Raw genomic sequence first — 27,313 nt, 5'->3', positions numbered from 1 at the left:
CGCAACCGCAGTGCTAGGTGAAGAATCTACGAGTGCACGAAGCGACTGGTTTGACGAGAAATGCCAACAAGTGATGGAGAGGAAAAAACTCTAAGCATTGGCTCGAGGGAGAATTTGGTCAAGTACCGATGAGCACGGAATGAGTTGATCTCGATCCTAAGGAGGAAAAAGCGCTGGAAGGAGATCATGAAGAGCTAGAACAACTATAATGGCAGGCGCAATTTGCCTGAGAAACGATACACACCGCTGCTTGATATACGTGTATAGAAAAGACGGACTTCCGGCAGAATTCTTTCAAAATTGTTAAAAAAAATTGTTAGCAACGAGGAGAAGAAACTACCGGGGGAGTGAATCGATGGTCTGGTTTGTCCCGTCTACAAAAAGCGCGATCGGCTCGATTACTTTGTATAAATACCGCGGTATTACGCTGACCTACGCCGCCCACAAGGTGGTCTCCCAGCGCTTGTTACAAGGTCTATGCCCAATAGCAAGAGATCTCATTGGGCAGAATCAGGCGAACTTCATGGAAATCCATGCTGCTATGGATCAAATTTTCACATTCCGATAAATCCTTCAGAAACGTCGGGAGTACAACGCAACGCCGTAACGTACCTACGCATAATATTTTCGCGGATTTCAAGGTAGCATACGATACAGTTAAACGGGAACAGCTATAGTAGATAATGCTCGAAAGCGGTTTTCCGGACGAACGGACACGGTGAACCAAGCTATCCTGGAGCAAGTGATGTACTACGTGCATATTTCTAGGGTACTGTCGTGTCCTTTCGAATTGCGCAGACGGTAGTGACAAGGAGATATCTTGCATTTTATTTTAACATGGCTATTGAAGGTGTGGTCTGGAAAACGAAAGGAATGATGTTCGACAAAAGTAGCCGACTCCTAGCCTTCCCAGACGACATTACTAAAATAAAACCTTGGAACGGCGGAGGCAATCTACGCCAGACTAAGAACGTAGGCTAGGAGGATTGGGTTACAATGCATTAAAAATCAATTACATGATAGGAAGATGCTCCAAGGAAAACAATTCGCCTCCCACCAGCACTGACTATTGACGGCAAGAAATTCAATAAGGTTGATGAGTTGTATTGTGGACTATTTTTGATGGAATACAAACAGAAAGCGAAAAATGGTGCAGGTGTATGAAGCACGAGTTGCAAGAACTATTAGCAGTCTTCAAGAACGCCACCGGCGCCAGAGCCCAACGTGCTAGATGGCTCGACCAGCTTGAAGCCGACATGTATGTGTAGAGACGGCTAACGAATTGACGACGAGTTTCCTCGAGGTGACTTCGAGGTTTCCTGGGTGGCTTAGCTATGTGCGCAAACAAAATGTTATGAAATTGAAGGGACCATTCGGTCCATTTTGTATTAGATTTTTGGGAAATACCCAAAATACAAACAATTTTTTCTTCCTGGATTTTGATCGCATTTTCGTTTTATTTTACTTTGATAAATGTGGTAACAAAAATATACTGATTAAAAAGTTCAATTGAACGATTCGCCTAAATGCATAATCAACATTTGAAACACCGCAACCTTTTTCTACGGCAATGTGATTGTAAAACTAAACCGTGCATCAATCATCTGTTCTCAACAAAAACAAAGATCTTGAAAAAGAGAAAATAACCTTGGGGTGTGGCAAATGAAAACAAAAACAACCCGTCAAGCGATTTGCCATGATGTTCATGGACACTTTTTTTGTTTTGTGACACCAGTACCTACGTACATCAGGGAACAACTCGTGTTCCCCATTGCTAATTGCTGTAGCGAACCGCATAAAATAAAATAATAATAGTTTGAAAAAAAAAACAACAATTAGATAGATGAGTAAACAACGCTGCAAAATAGGAAGTAAACATATACTAGAAAACCCACGCAAGTTGACCTACTCAGACGAGTAGATACACCTAATATCTTGGCCGGCGGTCGTCTTTTCTTTTTATTAATGATCCTGTTGTGTTTACCGGTTTATCGCGCTCATTTTATTTTTGGAATAAACGTATCCATCTTTTTGCCTTTCGTGTGCTAGATTGAATATTCCACCCAGCAGTGCGAATGTGTCTTCCTTTATTAGTGCATCAGTTTTATGAGGTTAGATTATAGCTCACTTCTATATAAACTATCTTGAAATCAGATCAACATTGGCGGTGATTGATGTACCAAAATAAAGAAATCAGTATGTTGTTAAACACGTGGCGACTTTTTAACGATTTTTACTTTGTTTATTGATGGGACGTTGTATAGGTTTGTTTCTAAACTTTCTTACGTCAAAGTTACTGACTCTTCCTCCGGTGAAAACAACATGATTAGTTATTATTTTCCGTAAAACTTTGAACGACGAATCTTGCATAACTCGACTAAACTCGCTATGGAGAAGCTGTTTGCCCGAATCGATGCACTAAATCGAAAGTGAATGAGTATACGGCTCTTACGGTCGCTGTTTTAAAAATATACCATATTGTTGTGATTAGCGCCAGTCAAAATATTTTACTTTCCATCTGAGGTTTTACTGACCGGGCTACGGGGTGTTGTTTGCCTCACCGATACTGTACCGAAACGGACTTACATTTCTGGCGGCGGCGGCGGCGACAACGTCAACGATTCGATGATAGGCTATTTTTAGTCGCCATTCTCTTCCGCCGAGAATGAATAACCGCACCGGTGTGCGGCATTTCACTGCGGTTCAGTAATCGCTAAATTAGCGTGTAAATCGGCTAACATTAGCATATTGTAAGATCATCCCCGCGACGATGAAGTCGACGCAAACCTTCGCATCACCATCGGACCATGCAGCCACAGATCAAAGGTGGTCACATTAAGCGATAATGATGAGGTTCTAGAGACAGAGATAGAGCGTGCGTACATGACGAGTACAAAAATGGATGATAGAGCAAGAATTAGTCAACCGATTCCGATAGTGATTGGGGGCAGTCTTTACGAGAGGTCCACTTTCAATTACGACGACTGTAAAATACAATAACCGCAAGGCAAGCATATTCCTGGCGATCAGAACATAAACAGCTGGAAGACGACAATGTACGCAGACGGCATATTTATGGATTGTTTAGTTATGGAGACATTCCATGGCAAATGACGAAAATAAAATATTATTGTTTAATTTGTCAATTTGAATTGTGCTGAAACTTTTTATGGATGTCAAGATAACGATTTTTACATAACGGGTATTATCCATTAACAACAGCAGCAATTATCCGGATTTAGAAGAGGTACATCGTTTATAAACAGCATGGTCAAAGACTACTGCCCTGGGTGATACCGAAAAGATTCGAGAAATATGAGGACTATGAGACCGGGTAAACTGGCCGCTTGTCTGCACTGGCTGATTGTAAGAACATAGGATACTGAACAGCTACCGGAGCAGTGGAGCGATGGGTTTTCTGTCCGATATATAAGGCGACAAGCTGGATCGTGAACTATCGAGTGATTACCGTTCTCAATGATATGCCTATAAATTTTCCCCTCGATATTGTGTGCATTTATCAAGCCGGCTTCGTTGAATATGGTCAACGATCCAGCTATTTACACTGTGGCATCCCCCAAAAAGACCGTGAATGCAGAGCTTTACAATCAATTGTGGTCGAACAGACTCCCCAAGTCCCCACACAAAATGTACCCTGTACGATAGATGACATAGGATTTACCTAAGGACGGCCAAATTGGCCTAACACTTCTTGATTCTTCGAAAGTATTTGATACGATTTTTTACAACATTTTGTACAAAAAGTTGGCTTAAAGCTTTGAATTTTCAAACCATGCTACAGAATACTTCTTGTGTTGTCGTACTTCAATGTAGTGATCGACATCGGGCCGGGTAAAATCCGGAAAGTCCGGTCCGAAGTCCGATCGGAACGAATTTTTAGAGTCCGATTTTTTATCGGACTGGAACCGGAACGAACTGATCCGGAACCGGACCGGGTATTGCTTTGAAAGTCCGGAGCACTTTTGACAGTAAAACTGACCGCAGTGGAAACGATGACTAGGATTTACTTTATATGTTTAAAGCTAATTTCTTTTAACTTCCTCAGTATTGAGAAAAGGCATTAATTTTGCTACAATAATCCAATTTTTGTTTAAGACTTCCGAACAAGTTCAGCCAATCGATTTATTCTAGGAAAATTAGCAAATATCTGTATATTTATTGAAATATATATCACCGTGTTTTATCGTTGCATTCAGATTTTTACATTTAGTTCTTCGTTTGGCTTCCTCCATAGCAAACGATGACCATCTGGGCCATCCGAGCCAAACATCTTCCCAGTGAGATATTATTTTTACAGATGAGTTAAAATTTAACATCTTTGACTTAGATGGTTGACAAGCCAGTCGTCATATGTTCGAATCTCGGCTGGGAGTCGGTGGGATCGTTGCACTAGCCCCGTAAATTGTCGTCCTGTACTCTAATAGCCGGCTGCGAAGCCTGTCGATAAAGAAGGTTCAAGTTGTGGCTTTGCCTTTTTTTTGCCTTAGATGGTCGCCGTTTTGTGTGGAGAAAGCCAAACGAAGAACTAAATGTAAAAAATCTGAAAGCAACGGTAAAACACGGCAGGGGTGGAGTGATGGTAAAGGGGTGGATCTATGCTAAAGGTGTTGGCATTTTAGTCTTCATCGATGGATGGACCAATATGTCTCTTTGGACATTTGAAGCCAAGTGCCAACAAAATGGGATTTAGTCAAAGGTTCAAGTTTTATCAAGACAATAACTCAAAGCACAAAACACTTAAGGTACGCACATGGTTACTTTACAACTGCTCAAAAGTTATTGATATACTCCAACGCAATCTCTAGACATCCATCCCGATGGAAACCTTTGGGAATATCTCGACAAAAAAGTTAGAAACCATCAGATTTCTATCAAAAACGATTTTAGAAAGCACTTGATGGACGAATGGGACAAAACTTCCACGAAAAAACTCATAGACAGCATTCCAAAATGACTAAAGACAATTGTAATGATCAAGAGATACCATACTAAATACTAATCCTTGAAATTAGGCCACATCTGCGAAATCAAAACTGTTAATTCGAGTCCTGTACGAATATGAATTTGAGTGGATTTTTGCATGTGCTAATTTATAACTTTTTTTTCTAATAAAACCATTTTTCCAAAACCAGATATCACCTTAATATTGACATTTGACACTATGATTTTACCTAAATAAAATGTCCCAAAACATCTGTTAAACTTTCAAATGTAGAAAGACGAATTCTGCATGTTGGTGTACGAATACGAGTTTGTATCACTGTACCTAATGAATGCATTATCAACAGAATTTAGAACAGAAATATTTCTGCAGAATTGGCACATGGTTTTTCTGACTTTTCCGAAAATTGCCTACAAAAACACCCACATGCTAAGTATGGTTCCATTTGATTAATGAGTTTTCGAGTTATGAGGAAATTTGTATTTCATTTGTATAGGAGCCCCCCCCCCCTCCTAAAGTGGGGAGGGGTCTCAATTCACCATAGAAAAAATTCTTGTCTCCAAAAACACCCACATGTCAAATTTTATCCCATTTGCTTGATTAGTCCTCGAGTTATTCAAAAATTTGTGTTTCATTTGTATGAGAGCCCCCCCTCTTAGTGGGGAGAAGGATCTCTAACCATCATAAGAACCTTCCCTGGCACCAAGTGCCAACAAATGCAAATTTTCACTCCGATCGGTGCAGTAGTTTTCGATTCTATAAGGAACGTAGGGCAGACTGAAATCCATTTTTATAGGTATAGATAACAATAAATCCAACACGTAAATCCTAGGTACATAATAATTTAATAACTCTTTACTAAAACTCGTTGGCGGTAGTTTGGATCTCGGCATAACCTTCCAATCCAGTTTTAGTCTCTGCAAATTTATATTTAAACGGTGCAGAAAAGTTGCAAGTTTTCGTACGTTGTACGTCAGTACTATTTTCCTTAATACTCACACTAAACCAAGACTTTTTAAAAGTCTGATATTATCTCATTTCACTTCCTAAGGTTTTTTCTTTTTGGAAGTTCACTGTACGCGCAATCTCGGTTGCAAGTAGCATTAAATGCATGTGTACGTGCTACTACGGATCAAATTTTTGCTCTCCGACAAATCCTCCAGAAATATCGAGAGTACAACGTGCCCATGCATCATATTTTCGTGGATTTCAGAGCAGCATACGATACAGTTGAACACGAACAGTTATGGCAGATAATGCACGAATTTTCCGGACAAACTGACGCGGCTGATCAAAGCCACTCTGGAGCGAGTGATGTGCTACGTGCGCGTTTCGGGGACACTCTCGATTCCATTCGAATCGCGCAGAGCTATTTAATATCGCTATTGAAGGTGTGATCCGGCCAGCGGGCATCGAAACGAGAGGAGCGATCTTCAGCAAGAATAGCCAACTCCTAGCCTTTGCAAGCGACCTTGACATCATATGCAAGGTGTTATGACCTTGATTCTTCTGTTCATAGTAATCGTGTCTACTGCGAATCATTCCCAACAAACATTTTTGTTGAATAGTACCTTATACAACCGTTGTATAGCTGATTACCAGGTAATAGGCGCTTAATTTAATAGCTAATTACCATAATAGCATTTAATAGCTAACAACCAAAATGTTTGTTGGGTTATCAACTGTAAGAAAGTCCGTTTCAGCTTGACTTTCGCTTGACGATTCTTTTCCGTCAAGAGTATCCCTGTCTAACCGGAGCTTGACAATCTACTTCAACACAACACAAGACCCTTCCGACGTGATGTGGTTCGTAAAAGTTTTTGAAGGCGAATCCTTGCCCATGGATGCCCTTTTTGTGACGACCTGCATTTGATTTTGAGGCAAAATGCAATTCATATTTGATGCAAGTGCGACCTAAATGTTAAATACGTCACGTGACTGGTGAATATTCGTGGGTTCTGTGACGCACATTAGAGTGAGATCAAATATTTTGGCTATACTTCCGTTACCTTTGTCATTTCCCAAAAGAGGCAAGGTTTGTAAAATAATATTATCTTTATTATTGCATTACTTCAACTTTCAGGCCGGGCAATCAACATCTATGTGTACTAATGCATACTATTTATTTGAGCTTAAAACCAAACATAGATCAATGGTTGATGCTAATATGGATAAATAATTCAATATTTCTGTTTCTAATATTTATTTTTTGTAAAAAAAACTTGGCCACGTGGACATTTTCCGTACCTCCTTCCCCCCTTCCGTGGACAAGCGTGGACATTTTCATACCCCTCCCCCCCTCTAAACTGTCCACGTGGTATATGGACGGCCCCTAAGGAGATTCAACGGCACATTCAAGCTGGAAATCGAGCCTACTTTCCCTCCGCAGGACGTTTCGATCTAGAAGCATACGCCGCCGCACAAGCTGACGATGTACAAAAGGCTAATAAGACCGGTAGTCCTCTACGGACTTGAAACAGTAACTTTGCTTACGGAAGACATACCTGCACTTGCCGTTTTTGAACGAAAGGTGTTGCGGACTATTTTTGGTGGAGTACAAACGGAAAGCGGAGAGTGGTGGAGACGTATGAATCACGAGCTACAGGCACTGCTTGGAGAGATTCCCATTGTACACCTGGCGAAAGTTGGGAAACTACGGTGGGCCGGCCACGTCGCAAGGATGCCGAACGACTGTGTAATGAAATCCGTTCTCTTCAAGAACCCCACCGGCACCAGGAATAGAGGGGCTCAACGTGCACGATGGCTCGACTAGGTTGAAGTCGTCTCTTGCGTGTGTCGAGACGCGCAACGAATTGGCGACGAGTAGCCCAGGACCGAGTACAATGGAGAGGTATTCTTGATACGGCAAGAGTCACCCCGGCTCTCAGCTGAATAAGTAAGTAAAGTAAGGAGTGATTGAACATCTTACATAATGGGTGCGCTAAAATTTCTATACAGCGACATCTTAAAATTGCAGCTAGGCCAACATGGCCAGGGATAAACGAACTTTGCGGTTGTTTTGCAGCTAATAAAACCATATCAGAATCTATGGTGAGTACTTCAACATCGAACTAGTCCATTGTAACGTCGCGAATGGAATTTCCGAAATGCCAAAAACCACGAGACTTTTTTTAAATTCATTTGCACACGCAATACATATGCTTCATATATAATCAGTTGTACATCAGTACATATAATCAGTTGAAAATAAATGAGCCGAAAATGCTTAAAAAAGCACCTTGAGGGTGAAAATATGTTCGGTCTGAACAAAATTAGTTCCACCGCTCCAACTTTTGAAGCGGAAAATAAAAAGTTTAGCACAACAATAGTGTCTTCCAATGGTAACAGCTTGAAGAACTAAAAATAGCAAGAAGATTGGTATGCTGATATCCCCCACTTAGTCAACCCATCGCTTGTAATAAGGTAAAACAATCAGTGACCCGCTTAGACTGCTTAAAACCGGTTTTTTACCCTACTTGTGATCGTGAGTATGTATGAACGCCTTGACCGTTATTCATCAAACTAGGCATGCATGTTGGTTGACATAAGGGAACCAGCACTGGGAGGTTGACAAAACGGGGTAAGGTCCCCAATAAGTAGGAGATCCAAAAAGGCTAAAAGGGGTTGCGTTTCTCTTGCATTCGGACTGATAGGATTTTCGGAGAGAAAACAGACGTACAAAGGGACGTCAAAACGAGGAAGAAAAGCTTTGTTTGTTGTATTATAAGAATTTCCAAAACGAAGAGAGATGCGGCTGGAATATAAAAACGACTTGGGGAGAACCAATCTAAGTACATAGAGTAAGGAACGAGTTAGACAGTGTCACCTGTTTTTATCAGTTGAAAATAAATGAGCCAAAAATGTACTTTTTTATTCATATTTTTAAAATCTTTTGATAATCACTTAACAATAGTTGAATCACTTAACAATAGTTTTGATTTTCACAAACACAATTTACTGTGTTTCCGACATGTGTTATGATGAATTAAAAATTGTTGTCCAAAAACAGTTTTTTCAATAATTTTCGACGATTTTCTTAGTGATTTAATGAAGCAACGATGTGTTTCAATGTTATTTGCTTTGACAACACTGTTTTGTAGTCGGACCGTGTGCACTGCTATGTTTGCCTCCTTTGTTCTACCACCATTCTTATGAACAGCGAGTGAGACGTCAAACTCGCAGTTTCCCATAAGAACTCTAGAGAATAAAAGAGACGACGAATACCGTTTGCCGAACGGTGCGGTGAGTGTATGCCCCGATAAACAATTTAGACAGATGGCATTTCACGCATCTATGCCGATACGCTATGCCAATTACGCATCAGATGCCGATTAGTAGGTCGCGAAAAGGAACGCGAACTTCACCGAATAGGGGGAAAAGTTCGAGAGATTTTTTATGGGAGCGTATAAAAGTTCAGATTTCAGGACTGCTTAAAAAAGCACCTTGAGGGTGAAAATATGTTCGGTCTGATCAAAATTAGTTCCATCGCTTTAACTTTTAAAGCAAAAAATCAAAAGTTTAGCTCAATAATAGTGTCTTCCAGTGGTAACAGCTTGAAGAACTAAAGGTAGCAAGAAGATTGGTATGCTGGCTATCCGTTCTTTCTCCTCCATTCCCAAAAAATCCTTCGTTTCTTTTAGATTCAATTCTTATCTTATTTGTACATTTGTTATCGATCCGGCAATTTACATAATGTAAGACAAACAAAACACTCTCTCCTTATTTCGAACTCCTCCCCGTGTTATATTCTTTTATAGGGTAAAGGACCGGTTTTAAGCAGTCTTAGCGGGTCACTGATTGTTTTACTTTATTACAAGCGACCTCCGGTTATAATCTTAGATTATAGCCTGGTTCGACCCATGCACCTTCCAGCATTGAACAAAAGGTAGGAGTCACAACGACAACTTGTAAAGCGTAGCTACCTATTACCCCCCCTCCCTTCTTTTCCACTCTTTCCCCTCCATTCCCAAAAAATCCTTCTTCATTACTTTCCCTTACCGTCCCTTCATCCACCGTTTCAAAAAAATATTAATATGTGCCTGACCGCATTTCAAGGTCATGACTAAAATCACGAGGTTTGGCAAAAAAAAAAAAACTTTATCTCTCTTTATAGGGATTTCTGAAAAGAAGATAGATTTATAAGCGGACGGGGAGAGTTATCAAGAGAAGTAAAGCCGTTTAAATGAAGAAAAAGGGTCTTGTTACTTGCATTCCAGAAAATAACAGATATACAAAGCGCTGAGAGACAAAGAGGCCCTGAGGAAGAGCTGAGTGCCCGAGCTAGTTCTGAACAAAATTAAGTGTAACAGTTAAAAGAGACAGACAGTTTCACTTTAACTTTTAGCAACATAGAGCCAAAATGGCTCTTGCCATATCAAGAATTCCACTCTACTCGGTCCTAGGTCAAGTCGGCTTCAAGCTGGTCGACTTGCTCGTGCCGGTGGGGTTCTTGAAGGAAACGGATTTTACAGCACAATCGTCCGGCATCCTTGCGATGTGGCCGGCACGCCGTAGTCTCTCAACTTTCGACAGGTGTACAATGGGAATCTCTCCAAGTTATGCCTGCAGCTCGTGTTTCATACGCCTACACCACTCCCCGCTATCCGTTTGTACTCCGCCAAAAATAGTCCGCAACGCCTTTCGCTCAAAACCGGCAAATGCACGTATGTATTCCGTAAGCAAAGTTACTTTTTCAAGTCCGTAGAGGACTACCGGTCTCATCAGCGTTTTGTACATCGTCAGCTTTATACGGCAGTGCATGCTCTTTATTTATTTATTTATTTGTCCAGATATATGGGCTTGCCCGTCATCTAATTCAAAATTAATATAATTGGCCTCTTAAAAATATCCTAAGTTTTTGCTTTATAGTGTCCAATGACATATTAAGATTAATTACATTTCTAAAGTTATTCATGAGCATCGTGTATAATTAGCTCGTCGATTGTCTAAGGTGAAGAGCCTAGGTCTCCTAAGAACTACCGAACTTTGGTTCACTGTTATCCTAGATTTTAAATAATCACTATCATATCGTCCCCTCTGCAGATTGAGAAAAAAAACCAATGTCCGCAATCTGGTATCTACTTTCCAATGTGTGTAGGAGGGCGCACAAGTCTCTATATTCTGGCAGATGCCCTCTCCATCCTAAATTTCTCACAGCAAATTTAATAAAATTGTTCTGTACGGACTCAATGTAGCGTACACTGGCCTCCACACAACGCTTGGATGTGTAAGGATCATCTAGTTCTGTTGCAAATTTCCTCACCACAATAAAAACTGCAAGACACTCCGAAACCAGTGTATTAACGTGGTAATTAACGTAACGTTGTAAGTTAGACCTGTATCTAGGTTAACTCCTAAGTCCTTAACCTTACTCATCCTCTTTATCACATTTCAATCTAAGGTATAATCGAATACAACTGGGCTCGAACAACTGGTAAACGTTATTGTAGAACATTTTTTGTGATTGATTTGTAGTTTGAATCTACAACAGAATTGCCAAAAAACTTGCGAGTCACTTTGGAGCATTAAGCAATCCTCCCTTTTTCTAACTGGATAAAAAAGCTTCACATCGTCCGCGTAAATTAATATAAGAGCATTGTTAATTACGGTAGGCAGCTCATTCATTAGTATGATGAACAGAAGTGGTCCCAAATGACTACCTTGCGGTACCCCTGACGTTACAGTATGTGGTTCGGAACATGCACCTTCTAACTAACTAACATATTGCTTTCTTCCGGCCAAGTATCCATGGATCCACCTCATCAACGAATCACCAATGCCAGCATGCGCTACCGCGCTCAACACTTCCTGAATTCCTACAAGATCGAAGGCCTTCGTCATGTCTGTATACGCGCAATCAACTTGGTAACCTGTCTTCATCCATTCTGTGACTCTTGTAGTGAACTCACACAAATTTCTTTGATCGAAGCGTCCTGCAGAGAGAAAAGCTTGAATGTGTCGTTGAATCTCCTTACTCGTACGACTGTTGGTGGTAACCAGAGATCCCGAATAAATAACCTTATCAACCATTTTCAATTCATCGTCATCAATAGTTACTGTCTGTGGGAGGCAAACGTTGTTTTCTCTGCAGCCGCTTCCTACCATATATTTGGTTTTCGACGCATTGATTTGTAACCCGATCTTCTTAGCCTCCGTTTTTAGTCTGGCATAGATTGTTTCCGCCGTTCCATGATTACTAGTAATGATGTCGAGGTCGTGTGCGAAGGCAGGGAGTGGGGTACTCTTACTGAAGATCGTTTCTCTCGTTTCGATACCCGCTCGTTGAATCACACTTTAAATAGAAACACGCACTTAGCACAACACTTGATCCAGAGTAGGTTCGATCACCCGCGTCAGTTTGTTCGGAATACTGTTTTCGTGCATTATTTTGCTATAGTTGTTCGCGCTCGACTGTATCGTGCTGCCCTGAAATACGTTGTACGTTGTTCTTCTGACATTTCCGGAGGATTTATCGGAGAGCAAAAATTTGATTTGTAGCAGCAGCAACAGCCCGCCTGATACTGACCTGCGAATTGTCTCTTTATTCGGGATAGACGACGTAGCAAAATCAGAGAGAGCAAATCTGGGATCCCTCCCCCCAAGTCATTGAAATTATCTTGTGAAGTTCTGTTGCTAGTGGTTCTTTGCCATTTTTGTAAAGTTCTACCCCAGTCGATCCTTTCCGGCGGCATTGGTTCGACTTCTCGTTTTTGGCACCGTTCTTTTTCGCTACATATATATTTCTGGCACCAGTAAAGAATCTTTCAGTACAGTTCTCGGATGACTCCAGAGTTCCACATTGTAGTATTTTGGGAGCTTTGCTTTTCACGCTATTTATCTTTGCTGTAATATTTCCTATTTCTGAATGGTTGCTGAAAGTTTTATTTGGGTGACGTTAATTCTTTAAACTTTGCTCGAATCGAAATGCTGCAGATTATAGTGAGCTTAAGCGGCTGGTGTTCCAGACATTTTCGGGCAGCACTCAAAAGTTTTACTATCTGCTTGCACCTAGCAAAGAAACCAGTTAAGTTCAGTTACACTATGTCTGGTCAGGTCCTATCTGCAAGTGACGTAGGTTTGTGACCTGGAAGTTAATTTTGGAAACTGCGCTTCCATGTTGACTACAATAAAGCAAGGTTTCGTATTTCAAATAGATAACGGTTTTTATGGTTACTTTTTATTCTTTAGAGCGCATTACTAGTCGCACTAAAACCATTTAACAAACAGGCTTCATTGTTTGGTCACCATTCCACAACATTCAGATTAATACTGATCACAAAAGTCACAAAGCTTTTGATATCTACGCTGATTCGTACAAACACTGCACAAAGCAAATGTGGATCATTTTTCTTTGTATCAGCTAATTATTGCTTTTCAGTTTGCCAGGATTGACATTGAAAACACAAACTGTTTATGTATTCCGGTGTATATGCCGATACGAAGACGACGTTAAATTGTACAGAAGCCCGTTGCAGTTCGTTTCTATTCGCCTTTTGTTCAAGAAACCTTTTTGTTCAAAATAAAAGTTAATAATCTATATTTTAATAATAAAACTGCCTCAAAAAAAATTGCCAGCCAAAAAAATAGGGCAAGCTTGTTGTCCCAATTTGAAAGCAAAAATGGAACCCCTACCAGGACTGGTAGCTTATTCAAGGTCTCGTTCTACTTTCAGATTTTAGCATATTTTGATAGTTATGGATCGGGCACAACGATATACCAGCGTCACGTAGTATTAATTTGCTCTGATTAGTACATCTTAGGGACCCTGGAACCCACATCTGAAGTTCGAAGATTTTGTCTAAGACCGAAGAAGCTGAACTACTGCAAATATTTTGCTTTTCGTATTTTGAATCATTGAATGGCATACTACATATTTGAAGATTAGTACTGAACTTGGTTGTTGTTCAGACTTCTATACGATAACATGACTTAACAAAATTTTGTTGCATCTTAATATTCATAGATTCCTTTCCAAAGTATAGTAGGTACCTATAGCTTTGGTATTTGTTTTCTTAATCTGGGCAAAATCTGTTTCAAGGTTAAATGAAAACGAAACAGAATATGTTGATACAACGAAGAACAAACATTTTATCAGGCAATACTTTTATAAATCAAATAGCAGTAATTTGATAATATTTGAGCATTTTCTAAACGCTACTAAAATCGTGAAATATTATCCGATATCCATGAACAACGCTGAGCGACCATTGCGTAGCGGCACTTTCCAGAGCCCGCCGAATCGGACGGAGGAACAACTCTCTCGTAATACGACGAAACAGATCGAACCAAGTTGTTTTTGAGCTGCCTGCCGTCGTGTGCCTGTGCTGATGTCTGATGAGCTATAGCACAGCAGGGCAGTGGATGTGAAATAAACAACAAACACACAGACAGGAAAAGCGAAAACGGGAGACATAAAAAAAACACCAACAGCAGCACTCACCTCTTTGAAAAATAGAAAATGGTCGTCGCTGGGTGTCGTCGCTTTTGTGGCCGAATCCTTCGCCAGCTGCTGCTGTTGTCGTTTCCGAGTCAAATATGCATCCAAATCAAACCGGGCCAGAGATTCGGGCTCCGTTTCGGCCAGTTTTACCACGACGTTCAAGCACTTGCAGCTGATGGACATGTTTGCACCGATGCGCTCTTTGTGCAATTCAGACTACGCCTGCTTCCAGCACTTATCACAATATTTCACTTATAATTATAATCCTAATACCACATGCAGGAAAACAAACTTAAGTCGGAAAAATAAAAATTCCGATTACTCTTTTATCTCCGCAGCAATTTGTCGAATTTTTTTTGCACAATGTTCTCGGATATCCACTACCTACACTTCTTTTCACTATCTGCACATTCGATGAATATTCTTGTTTACTTCCTGCGCAATATTAGGTACTATCAACACGGTATAGAACTTCACTTTACGTCTTCCAGCACTTTTCGATTGGTGTGCGAATTAAGCGATTCGATTAAGATTATAGAATCTGGAATTCCATAAAAAAAAGGTCTTGATCCGGTCTGATCTGGTGCGAAGGAATACCTCTCGACGGACAACCAGCTCACTACTCACTGAGCCGATTTCGGAAGCGATCCGCCGAGCCCGAGAAGTACACGGACTGCTTGAAATGAACATATTTTGACATTTTGCTTGATTCTCCCTTTTTCTTTGCGTGAATTCAACTCCGACAGTCAAATTTATTTGCAGCTAGGTTCCAAAGTAAATTGATATGTACCAGGTATGTGATAACTTTGTAATTGTAAATAAACTTTTTTGTAAAAACTGAAATACCCATGGACCAAGCACTAAAATATGTCCTTATCCACCTATTCGCGCGCTTAATGGCGGCTAGTGGGTATACTTTTCGACAATGTTTATTTGCTTTTGGGAACTCCGCTCACGTATGTTTGAAAGTTCTACAACAGCAATTAAGCCTGGAAATATCAACTTGACGTGAATAAAGTTGCCAAAGGCATGCTAAGGTTTTCCGAAAGTTATACCCACTAGCCTCCATTACGGACGCGAAAAGGTGGATAAGGGCAATACAAACTTTTATTTTTTAAATACGTTCGAAAAATCTGCGACGAGAGGAGAAAGTTGGGTGTCGTTAGAATAAAGTGAGATTTTTTTTGATGAATGCGGGACATATTGGATGACTTATTTGCTGAATCGGTTCTATATAGTAAAGATGGGATCATTTAGAAATTGGGCACTTTATTTTGGCGATAGCGGCGCTCCCGGTGGCCGTGGGGCTAGCTTTTAGTAGCGCTGTGTTATTTGTAAACAGTTTTGCTCGGTATATTTTTTAAGTTTAAAGGACACGTGATTTCGAGATATTCATCATGCAGGTTGAGCAGAGGTTGCAAAACGCGTAAAATGAATATATACACCGAGCATCGGTAAACGGTTTTATCACTTTATCATGAGAAAACAGCGACGCGAGTGATTCAACTCGCCTATAACAATGAGCTACATACATTCACGTTTCATAGCATCGCTGAATATACGAATATCGGGTGCAACGTAAAAGTGCAAAATAGCACCTTCTGCTGCCTTTAAAGCCACTAACACTACTTTAAAGTATTCCCTTTTCGTGGTTATAATATTTTGAATACTTCCTGGTGTCCCCAGGCATCCTATACCCGCTAAATCGAACACACTCAATGGTCAATATTCAATTTTTGAACGAATTCTGATGTTCACAATGAGGTTCTGTTCGTGATAAAATTCAAAGCTGATGCGTGATGCCGATAATTATCGGCGGAGCTGACGGATTATTCGGAAAGAGCTGTGGTGTGAGTAATTGAGGGGTGCAATGAAACTCTCAGGGCTGTCTGCAAAGCGCTGGCTCCACAGGTCAGACGTTGGAGTTGAACTCTTGATCTGCGGTTGAGGGTCATTCGGAAAATCAAGGCTGATCTCAGCATCACGGATTGTGCTTTGGCGAAAAAACTGAATACTGACCGCTGTATTGTACGGCGAATCCGTTTCGCAATGGCTACAAGTGTGCTCGGTAACACTGGGAGCCCAGCAGAAGCCCCAAATAATAAACAAAGATAAACAAAGCTAGATTGGTGACGAAACGCGATGCATGTGTCTCTGACTCGATGGGGAATAAGCTTCAGAGAAAGCCGATTTCAGCCAAACCCAGGAGTTAAATTCTTCATGCCCTGGCTTGCGGTAGAGTTTGTAGCAGATTCGAGACTGGTTTTGAGGATTTAATTACTTACTTATGTGTCCATGTCCGCCGGTCCGGCAGAACAAAGGGATAAAATCAGATATCTCCACTGCTGACGGTTATCCGCCATGGCTTTTGTCGCCAGGACAGGTTCTCGTCTACAGCCCGGATGTCGTTGGCTAAGCTGCATCGCCATGAGCCTCTGGGTCTACCTCTTCTACGCTGTCCTTGTGGATTTCAGTCGAGTTCTTCTCTGCAGACCTCGTTCGCTCCTTTCCTCAAGGGGTGTCTGATCAACTTCCACCTACGTTCACGAATTTCTGTGACTATTGGCTGTTGATGAGACCGACGATGGAGTTCCTCATGGGATATCCAGTTGCCAGGCCACCAGGCACGAATGATATATCGCAGGCACCGGCTAATAAATACCTGCAGTTTTTGCGTTGTCTCCGCTGAGACGAACCACGTTTCGCAGGCATACAGCAGTACGGATTTAACGTTTGAATTAAAGATTCGGGGTTTCGTACGTAGAGTGATCTGGTTTGAGCGCCAAATGTTTCGCTGACCTGCAAAGGCATCCCTGGCCTTCCTGATCCGTGTGGCTATATCAGTCTTGGTACCACCATCGGGCGTTGTCTGGCTGCCAAAATATTGAAAGGCGTCTACCAGCTCAACTTGTAGTCCCGCTACTGTGAAGTTGGTGGAATTGTCAGTGTTCACTACCATAGACTTAGTTTTCGCTACATTCACTGTGAGACCTGCTGCCTAGGTCCACTTGGAGAGGTCATCTAACTTGCTTGCTATCGTTGTGGCACTGTGGGACACATTGCTGCAACCTGTAGTGAGAAAACCAGTGCTAAAATACAAAGTGTTAAATGTTTTCGCTGTAATCAAACGGGCCACATAGCGAAAAACTGTGGCAAGTTTGGTTCTAAGGAAAAAGCCAGAATCATGCAAGAGATCAACCAACAGAGCAATTTTGTTAAAAGTGTGCAAATTGGTGACTGTAACCTAGACTCGCTGTACGATTGTGAATCAGCAATTACTACCATAAAGCAAAATTGCCGCCGTGCTTTGAGTAATATTGAACGATGTGATCTAGTGTTAATCGGGTTCGGCGGGAATAAAGTGAATGTTACTGTTCGCACTAGCGAACGGAATATTCCACGCATCATCAAATTCCTCTACGTGCAGCAAAGCATCACGCCACCACCGCAGAGACAAAACGAACGACGCATCAACGAGGAAGCAAACACGTTCCAACACGTCCAAGTACGCGCTGTTGGACAGCGAGCGAAAACCTACCACGCATACGATCAGCCAATCAGCCCCCAGCCAATCAGCGACCAGCAGCGTCTGCAGCGCGCAGTTTTAGGTATAAATAGTGGCGCTCTAGCGCAATTTAGTTCATAAGTTTTCTGACCATTATACGGTATTAATCGAAAGATAAAGTGTTCCCTCATTTCAAGTATCCTGAGAAAGCCGAAGAGAGCCGCATTGGATTTGTGTTTCGTGTACTAGTGGTGAATAGCTGCTCATTGTCTGAAGAGTTTTAGGCATCGTTCTTTTAAGAACGTTGCTTCCCGAGTTAGCTATCACCGCCAGAGATGTCAGGTGATTTTTTGAAAAGTCTTCACGAATCAAGGAAAAATGTCTTCATTTGTCTGTTTTCGGCTTTCCGCCCATTTAAATTGCATGGTGAAGACATGTCTTCACATGTCTTCAAGTGAAGACATTTCACTTTTTTGTAACCAAAATGTCTTCACAATGAAGACATGTCTTCACTTCTGGCATCTCTGATCACCGCTATCCTTTCCGTGTGGCACGCTGTTGCCACTGTCCTTTGCGTGCTTTCCCCACACTGTGTACAGTACTGCGCTGAAGCAGTCTGCCGTGTCCGCTGCGCTGAACCTGTTCAGTTAGCAGCAGAGATGCCAGGTGATTTTTTGAAAAGTCTTCACGAATCAAGGAAAAATGTCTTCATTTGTCTGCTTTCGGCTTTCCGCCCATTTAAATTGCATGGTGAAGACATGTCTTCACATGTCTTCAAGTGAAGACATTTCTCTATTTTGTAACCAAAATGTCTTCAAAATGAAGACATGTCTTCACTTCTGGCATCTCTGGTTAGCAGCAAACCAGTAAGCGGTTAGGAGGTACCGCGCACCCACCCATCTCTATATGTTGGCAAAAGCGTCAACAGTTACGGAAAGCACTGAAGTGCTAATCGTCGATGGTTTAAATCTGGAATCGGCTGTGTATGTAGTCCCGAATCACGTACAAGCTAATGCAGTAATTATCGGTCGAGATATTCTTGACCGTGAAGACATACGTTTCATCAAAAAAAAAGGGTAATGCCAGAATAGAACAAATTGTTTCCAATGACTATAAAGATGAAGATGCAGCTGTTAGTGGTGACCGGCGAGATGTGTTTAAAAAAATTATCATGAAAAGGGTACGGCAAAGGACTGCGAGATGGTGATCGAAATGTCTGGTTCGTAAAACCCCGTTTATACAAAACAATATCCCCTGGAATATTCTCGGGAGAAAGCAGTTGAATCAACAGTGAAGGAGCTAATGGAAGCGAACATAATTCAGCCGTCGAAGTCACCATATAATAGTCCGACAGTACTTGTACGAAAAAAGAATGGTGATTGGAGAATGGCCGTCGACTACAGGGCCGTAAATGCGAGAACGGTGAAAGACAAATGGCTGATGCCAATAATCGAAGATTGTCTAAACAGACTGGTTGGAGGACATTTGTTTATTGCCATGGATTTATTCCGCGGGTATCATCAAATCCCTATCGCGGAAAACAATCGTAAATTTACCGCGTTTTCCATTCCGCATGGGCATCGAAGACGTTATGAAGAAGTTTGAAATATTTCTAGGCAGGCTGAGCGAACACGGCTTAATGGCTAATTTGGAGAAGACGCATTTTCTCAAAACGCATCGATCAACTTTTTGGGTCATGAGATAAGTGAAGGTGAGATTTGACAGGGAATTGAGAAAGTCGTTGCAATTCGGGAATTTCCTATTCCAATGAACGTGAGAAATGTTAGAGAGTTTCTCGGTCTCGCTAACTACTTCAGACGGTTTGTGAAGGAGTTCAGTATTACAGCGGAGCCATTAACTAGACTGACCAAGAAGGAGGCAGAATTCGTCTGGAACGAACAGCAGTAGCAAGCTTTTCAGAACCCTAAAGAAGTGCTCATTAGTCGATCGGTTGTAGTTATGTACGATCCCGAAAAAGATATCGAACTACACACAGATGCGTGCTCGCATGGACTGTCGGGCATTCTGCTGCAAAAGATGGATGACGGTCTTCATGCCATCAGCTATTTCAGTCGCAAAACGTCTGACACCGAGAATCGAAAATATAGCTATATGAGCTAGAGGCTTTAGCGATTGTGGAATCAGTGGAAAGGTATAGAAAATACTTGCTAGGAAGACAGTTTCTGATCGTAACAGACTGTGAAGCCGTTAAAAAGACTGTGGAGAAGAAGCAAATGTTACCAGTAGTGGCAAGATGGTTATTAAAACTACAGGAATATGACTATGAACTAGTGCACCGGAAGGGTAAAAAGATGAAACATGTAAACTGCTTAAGCCGTAATGCAGTTGAAGAGCCGGAATGCGAAGAACCGGAACCAGTAGTGGCACATGTCATGAAAGTGAGCATTCGTGAAGATCAGTGGCTGGAGCTGTTGCAGCGTGAGGACGAAAAGCTGCACGAGATTATGAAAATTTTATCAGCTTCATCCGTGGATAACAGTGGCAGACAAATTTACAAAGAATATGCTCTGAAGGAGGAGGGCGTGATGCGAAGATGCAGTGACGGACTGAAGTGGGTGGTACCAAATCGTGCACGTTGGCGAGTGGCACGATGTTACCATGATGACCTTGGTCATAAGGGAGTGGATAAAGTGATTGAAGCGGTGAAGAAAAATTTCTGGTTTCGCCGAATGCGAAGCGGTCAACGGTCAAGTAGAGCGTGCCAATCGAAGCGTTTTGGATTCTATAAGGTGCATGGTGAAGGAGGATACCAAGAATTGGGACAAACATTTGCGAATGATTCAGTGGGGGTTGAACTCGATGGTCAACAGCACAACCAAGCTGTCACCAAACACACTTCTCTTCAGCTACAATCCTCGAGACATTGTCGAAAACCAGCTAACGATGATGTTCGCCAGTGAGTACCCTGAAGGTCGATCAGATGAACTAAAACAGTTAGTGCAAACGAGAATAAAGGTGGAGCAGCAGAAGCAAAAGAAATACATCGATGAGCAGAGGAAGCCACCCAGGAAATACTACGAAGGCGATCTCGTGCTCGTTGAAAAAGATCTGCAGGCCACCGGGCAGAGTCGGAAATTGGAACCACGATACTAGGAGCCGTACGTCGTTCAGAAAGCGCTAGGAAATGATCGCTATTCGATAGCCGATGTTCCTGGGGTACAGTTGACACAGCGTCGAACGTCGACAGTGTTCGCTGCAGAACGGATGAAGCCATGGTTAATCAACAGGTTGGTCGAAGACAGTGACGATGACAAAACCCAATCTAATGGTTCGAGTGAAGATTAGCTTATTGCCGGGTCGGAATAAAAGCTGTGGTGTCCGATGTTGAAGCGATACGAATTTCAAATTAATTAATGAACAACCCTAACTTGCATTTACTATTATATTAATAAACTTTAACAGACCTTTGTATTGATTGTCATTGTGCTTATTGTTGGATAAAAGGTGACAGGTGAGGGAACAAATAGATTTACGAGTCAGTTGAATTTGTATAGCCAATCCATGTGTTTGCTTTTAATCAGTGCGATCCGAATTTATCCCGTCTTACAACTAGTTCGTATATGCATATGTCGTCTGTGTTTGATAAGTTGAGAAATCGTGGGAAAAATGTATAGAGAATGTGCATGTGGTTACTTTTCCGCAGCAATAATTAAAATTAGTACTTTATTTATCGATGAATACATATTTTATAACAATAGTTTAGTTAGTACTTTTTTCATCGTTGATCACCTTTATCACGTTCATTAAATGCCAATAAATATAATAAGTTTCAAGCTTTCAATGTATCCAGATATTCCTGGTAGCGTTTCTGTTGTTGCTGTTGCAGCTTTTGCAGTTTTTTCTGCTGCCCTTTGCTGATTTCTTTGCCTTCAGCATCGTGCGTTGGCAGTCCGGTCGAATCGAACGCCGAATACTTATCCGTTTCCGCTCGGAACATGTCGACCGGATCGATCTTACGTTGTGCATCTTTGGCTGCGTTAGCTGCCGCCTGTTCCGCTTTCTTGCGTTCCTTTTCTTCCGTCTTTCTAGCTTCTTCTGCACGTTTCGCTTCCCGCTCTTTCAGTAGTACGTCCCGATCGACAAGCTTTAGGGCCGCATTGCTACCCTCGCGATCTTCCAACCGAACGCCCAGATTCGGCAGAATATCGTCACGCAATTGATCACATAGATCGAGAATGGCAGTCGCCTTTAGTGTTCGAGCCTGCTCGCGGACACGAGCGCGGAATTCGGCCAAAGCCGACAAGTACGGCATGACAGTTTCTTCGAGCTAAAAAGTCACAGTCAATTAAACAAGATAAATTTAATATATTTTATTGATTGCCTACATCAGCATTTTGGCTTGTTCCACCAACGGGGAAGCCAATTCCTCCACGGGGTCCATTGATAGCTCCAAAGATGTGCAGTAAATCGGTAATGTAGCTGGCAATGCGCCTCAACAATAAGGCATTCATTTGCTTATGGTCACGAATATAGACGTTACTATGCGAAATCAGATCCCGTAGAGTGTCCAGCACTGTCCGAGTGTCAATGTTATCGCAGAGGGCTTCGTGAACTGATTTTTTCGCGGCGTTGAATTTGCTCTGCAGATCCGCTTCTACGGCAGTCCATTGGTTGAATTGATCACGCGGTTTACCACTTACCACATGGCGCGTTAAGTCCTTCACATTGAGGAAGAACTCGTTCAGAAAACGTTCGTATTGCACGGCCATTTCCATTGTGTTCTCCGAATAATCCAGAGTATCTTTCCAAGAGTGAAGCAGAAAAGCTAGACGTAGTTGAGCAGCCGTGTGCTTCTGTAAAGCTTGTTGGATCGTTACGAAGTTCTTCAGTGACTTGGACATTTTGCAGCCAGCAATTGTGAGATGGCCGGTATGCAAGAAGTACTTCACCCACTCGGAAGTTCCATCATGAGCTTCACTTTGAGCTAGCTCGTTATCATGATGGGGAAACTTTAAATCCACACCACCGGTGTGGATGTCTAAATAATCCCCGCAAATATCGGAAGCCATAACAGAGCACTCGATATGCCAACCAGGACGACCTTTGCCCCAGGGACTGTCCCACCATGGCTCGCCCGACTTGCTGCTTTTCCAAAGAGCGAAGTCGTTAGGAGAGCGTTTTTCCAAGAGTCTATCTTCAGCAGTACTTAAATCCCCTTCGCCTTCTTGCAGTGATTTTGTATCGCCGTAGGCTTCCGGAACCAATTTAGCATAGTAATGTTTTTCACGTTTATCAAATCCAGCCACGTCGAAATATACCTAAAACCGATAAGGTATGGATAAACTTAAAAACCAATTCAAACCATATTCACTTACCGATCCATTGGCCTCGTACGCTAGCCCGTTATCGATTATCTTCTGAATGTATTCTACGATCTGCGGGACATATTCGCTAACCCGGGTCAGCACATCGGGTGCCAGTACGTTCAAGGCATTCATATCTTTATGAAACTCGTCCTCCCAGTATCGAGGCAGGGTTTCGAAAATTGAATTTTCATTAACCGAAGCTCCCTCTTTTTTGTCCAGTAAATCCGAAAGTGGGTCTCGGGTTTCCTCCAAAAACTGCTGCTGCGCTTCTTTGATTTGTTCAGCTTCACCCCCTTTGACAGCAATCGTTAGATTGCCCACTGCGGCCGTTACCTTTTCCAGCATCCGTTCCATCATGGCTTTTTTGTCCGGATCACTGGTCGTGCCGAGTTTTACACAGAAAGCTTCCATAACCTCTTGATTGTCATTCAAAAGTTCCTCCAGTGAAGTCGTTTTTGCCACATACCGGTCGTATAGGTAATTCTGTCTGGCTCGCTTAATGATTTTATCGTCCACGTCGGTTATGTTCATCACGTAGAGTACATTGTAGCCGAAATAATCCGTCAGCACTCTTCGGAGAATATCGAAACTAATATACGATCGAGCATGTCCCATATGTGAGGCATCATAAACTGTCGGACCGCAGCTGTACCACTTCACATTTCGTCCATCTTTTGGAACGAATAGTTCCTTCTGGCGGGTTAGGCTATTGTACAAGCGTAATTTAGGTTCTTCCTGAGTCGGAGATGGCAGTTGCCACGTTGGTTGCCCTCTTTTTGCCATGCTGTCACGATAAAGATTGGTCAGTTGCAAAAACTGTTGGCTGATGAAACGTTTGTAATGAATTTTATATCACAAAGATAACATCAAAACATACCTTTTACTGACGAAACGAATGTAGCTAAATGCAGCACGAGATTAGTCACGATTTCCGCGAAGCGTTCTTTTCTTTGTATTTAAAAGGGAAAACCATAAAGTTTCGATTCTTTTGATTCAACTCGTGTCGTGTTGCACAAAAGATTTCTGCTCGTCGGTTTGTGTGTGTGTTCTGGGAGTCCGACAGCCAGCCGGTGAAAAAAATTTGACAGCAAAGTTTTTTACCATCAGCAGAGCTGCCAGTTCACTCGATTTCCTCAATAATTCAGTTGAATAAAGAAATGTCGGAGTCTAAATACTAATTTATTATATTTTCGGAGTAACGAGCGGAGCCACCCCTTAATGTAAAAATCTACTCTATTCAGCTTTGCACGAGCGATAATGGCGGATATTGGGCACAAGTGGGCCCAATCTTTTGACATTCATTGCAGAAGTTACTATATATGGAAACATCCATGATTGTTTGTTGTTCGAGTTGAAAATGTAAACATTGTTTAATTTTGCGTCAGCTGAAGTGGAACATAACTAAACGGACTCGAACTTTTATAGTGGTTTGCGGCCACTTTGCGGCCGTAATTTGCTGAAGGCACTGGCTCAGAATACTTTTTCACGATCGTGCGAATTAAACATTCGAAACATTACAAATTAACGCAAACATTAACTTCATGTTGGTCGAGCCGTTGTCAAGTTTCCTCTCGAACCGCGTCTCGATTTGATAAGAAACTTTCCGTTGCGAATTTGGACATTCTCCCTGAAGTTTGCGAAAACTGCGAAGCCACAATCCATAAAACTTCTTGTCCGTTCAATAGAGGTTTTCCGTCAGATCATACGTCCCTCCTTTTCTTATTTTTTCTCGAAAGTAGTCCCAATACGAGTGACAATGGTGCAAAAATATATTTTTTCGTTGACTCTAGAATTTACTACGATTTTTTAAACAATGCACATTGCAAGAATGTTGGGTTTCTTTTCACCAAATCATGAATGTTGAGTTTTAAAAAATTCGTTTCGGCTGCACCTCTTGAGGACTGTAGGAATGACGCGAAAACAGCCATTAACAGCGTAGCGGAGAACGTCCTAGGCCGTGCGGCACCAAATCGACGTAACGAATGGTTTGACGAAGAATGCCAGCAGATATTGGCTGATAAGAACGCAGCGCGGGTACAAATGTTGCGTAGAGCCACCCGTCAGAATGTGGAGCAATACAAACAGAAGCGGAGACAGCAAACCCGACTCTTCAAGGAGAAGAAGCGCCACCAAGAGGAGAAGCAGTGCGAAGAACTCGAGCAGCTGTTCCGCTTTCACGACGCACGGAAGTTTTATCAGAGACTCAACGAATCTCGCAAAGGCTTTGTGCCGCGGGCCGAAATGTGCAGAGATAAAGATGGAGGTCTCTTGACTGACGACCGTGCGGTGATCGAAAGGTGAAAGCAGCACTACGATGAACACCTGAATGGCGTACAGGCGGAATACCATGTTAGCGGAGGAAGTGACCATATTGGTGTAACAAGCAACGAAGATGTGCCAGCCCCATCGATAAGAGAAGTTAAAGAAGCTATCCAGCGGCTGAAGAACAATAAAGCAGCGGGAAAGGATGGCATTGGAGCCGAACTTATTAAAATGGGCCTGGACTAGGGGCGTCTCACTAGATTTATATTAAATATATTCACTGCTGCAATCACTGCAAATATCGCTTTGCATCCAAGGTTGCAGCCAATAAAAAAAAATTTGTAGCAAAAAAATCTCGCTTGCATTTTTGCAATGGATGCAAATGATGTAAAAAGCTAATGCAAAATTGCGAAGTGAGACACCCCTTGGGCCTGGATAAGTTGACCGGCTGCTTGCATCAACTGATTGTCAAGATTTGGGATACGGAACGACTACCGGAGGAGTGGAAAGACGGGGTTATCTGCCCTATCTACAAAAAAGGTGATAAGCTGGATTGTGAGAACTACCGATCACTATCCTGAATGCCGCCTACAAAGTGCTGTCGCAAGTCATCTTCCATCGACTATCGCCAATAGCCAATAGATTTGTGGGAAGTTACCAGGCCGGCTTCATGGAGGCTCGGTCTACAACGGACCAAATCTTCACCATGTGACAGATCCTCCAGAGGTGCCGCGAATTACGAGTCCCCACGCACCACCTGTTCATCGATTTCAAAGCCGCATATGATAGCGTATACCGACAAAAGCTATGGAAAATTTTGGAGAAGATTTGAGGCGGTGGAAGATCAGCACATCAGAATGAAACGCGAAGCAGAGAAGATTGGATTGAAGATAAATACGTCTAAAACGAAATATATGCTGGCGGGTGGGACCGAGCGCAACAGGGCTCGCTTGGGCAGTACCGTGGTAATCGACGGGGATGAGTTCGAGGTAGTCGACGAGTTCGACCGTATACAATACCAGTCGTGAGATTAAAAGACGTATTATCAGCGGAAGTCGGGCCTACTACAGACTCTACAAACACTTGTGGTCGAACAATTTGAGCCCCCGTACAAAGTGCACACTGTACAAAACGCTAATTAGACCGGTTGTCCTCTACGGGCACGAAACGTGGACACTGCTAGAAGAGGACCTACGAGCACTCGTAGCACAGTTTTTGAATGGCGGGTGCTAAGTACCATCTTTGGCGGAGTGCAAGAGAACGGTGTATGGAGGCGAAGAATAAACCACGAGCTCGCGCGTCCGTACGGCGAACCAAGTATTCAGAAAGTGGTTAAAGCTGGACGTATACGTTGGGCAGGACATGTTGCTAGAATGCCGGACAACTATCCTGCAAAAATGGTTTTCGCATCGAATCTGGTAGGAACAAGACGAAGAGGGGCACACCCAAGTAACCAAGAGTTCGAATAATGGTGTCTAACAAGGGTTAAACAGCTTTATGTATATCAATCTATAACTTGCTAAGCAGCGTCACTTTTAAGTAATTAACCGAACTTTCAAGCTGTCTTGGGTTCACTGCATAGAACGCTAAGCAGCTTCGAAATAAACTGTCAAAAACTAAGAAAAAACAAATTTAGCAGCACTTCTATGTTCTATTTTTATACTTCTACCTAACTTCTATATTCGTTGCATTTGCCTGCTGTTGGGTTTGAACCCGGGTGCTCCGCGTTGTAAACCTATACCGATCCACTGCGTCACCTTTGTCGTATACAAGCAATGTGAATTTTGCCAATGAGTTGTTAAGTAAAAGTTCGATTT

General features: G+C 42.2%; 2 protein-coding genes across 4 annotated transcripts in view; both read right to left on the bottom strand.

Moving 5' to 3' along the window:
• The window catches only part of LOC128734439 (uncharacterized), a 32,945-nt gene extending 17,940 nt beyond the window's left edge, over nt 1–15,005 (bottom strand). The window contains exon 1 of the mRNA XM_053828640.1: nt 14,403–15,005. Coding sequence (XP_053684615.1) covers nt 14,403–14,585 — 183 coding nt within the window. The 5' untranslated portion in view covers nt 14,586–15,005. The remainder of the gene's footprint in view (nt 1–14,402) is intronic.
• A 6,558-nt stretch (nt 15,006–21,563) lies between these two features.
• LOC128734395 (cysteine--tRNA ligase, cytoplasmic) lies at nt 21,564–24,262 on the bottom strand. 3 transcript variants are annotated; one of them, XM_053828575.1, is made up of 4 exons: nt 24,112–24,262; nt 23,244–24,057; nt 22,254–23,186; nt 21,564–22,195 (listed from the first exon to the last, which is right to left on the bottom strand). In XM_053828575.1, the coding sequence occupies exons 2-4, from the start codon at nt 24,015–24,017 to the stop codon at nt 21,698–21,700; spliced, it is 2,205 nt and encodes a 734-aa protein (XP_053684550.1). In that variant the 5' UTR covers nt 24,018–24,057; nt 24,112–24,262; the 3' UTR covers nt 21,564–21,697. The 3 variants fall into 3 exon arrangements, with proteins under 3 accessions (XP_053684550.1, XP_053684551.1, XP_053684552.1); XM_053828576.1 differs by having other exon boundaries at nt 23,244–24,050; XM_053828577.1 differs by having other exon boundaries at nt 23,244–24,018.
• Between the last annotated feature and the right edge of the window lie 3,051 nt (nt 24,263–27,313).

The sequence above is a fragment of the Sabethes cyaneus genome, chromosome 2, assembly GCF_943734655.1.
Source record: "Sabethes cyaneus chromosome 2, idSabCyanKW18_F2, whole genome shotgun sequence".
In the NCBI taxonomy this organism is placed as follows: domain Eukaryota; kingdom Metazoa; phylum Arthropoda; class Insecta; order Diptera; family Culicidae; genus Sabethes; species Sabethes cyaneus.
The sequence above is the reverse complement of the archived record's forward strand: the minus strand, read 5'-3'. Positions and strand labels throughout refer to the sequence as shown.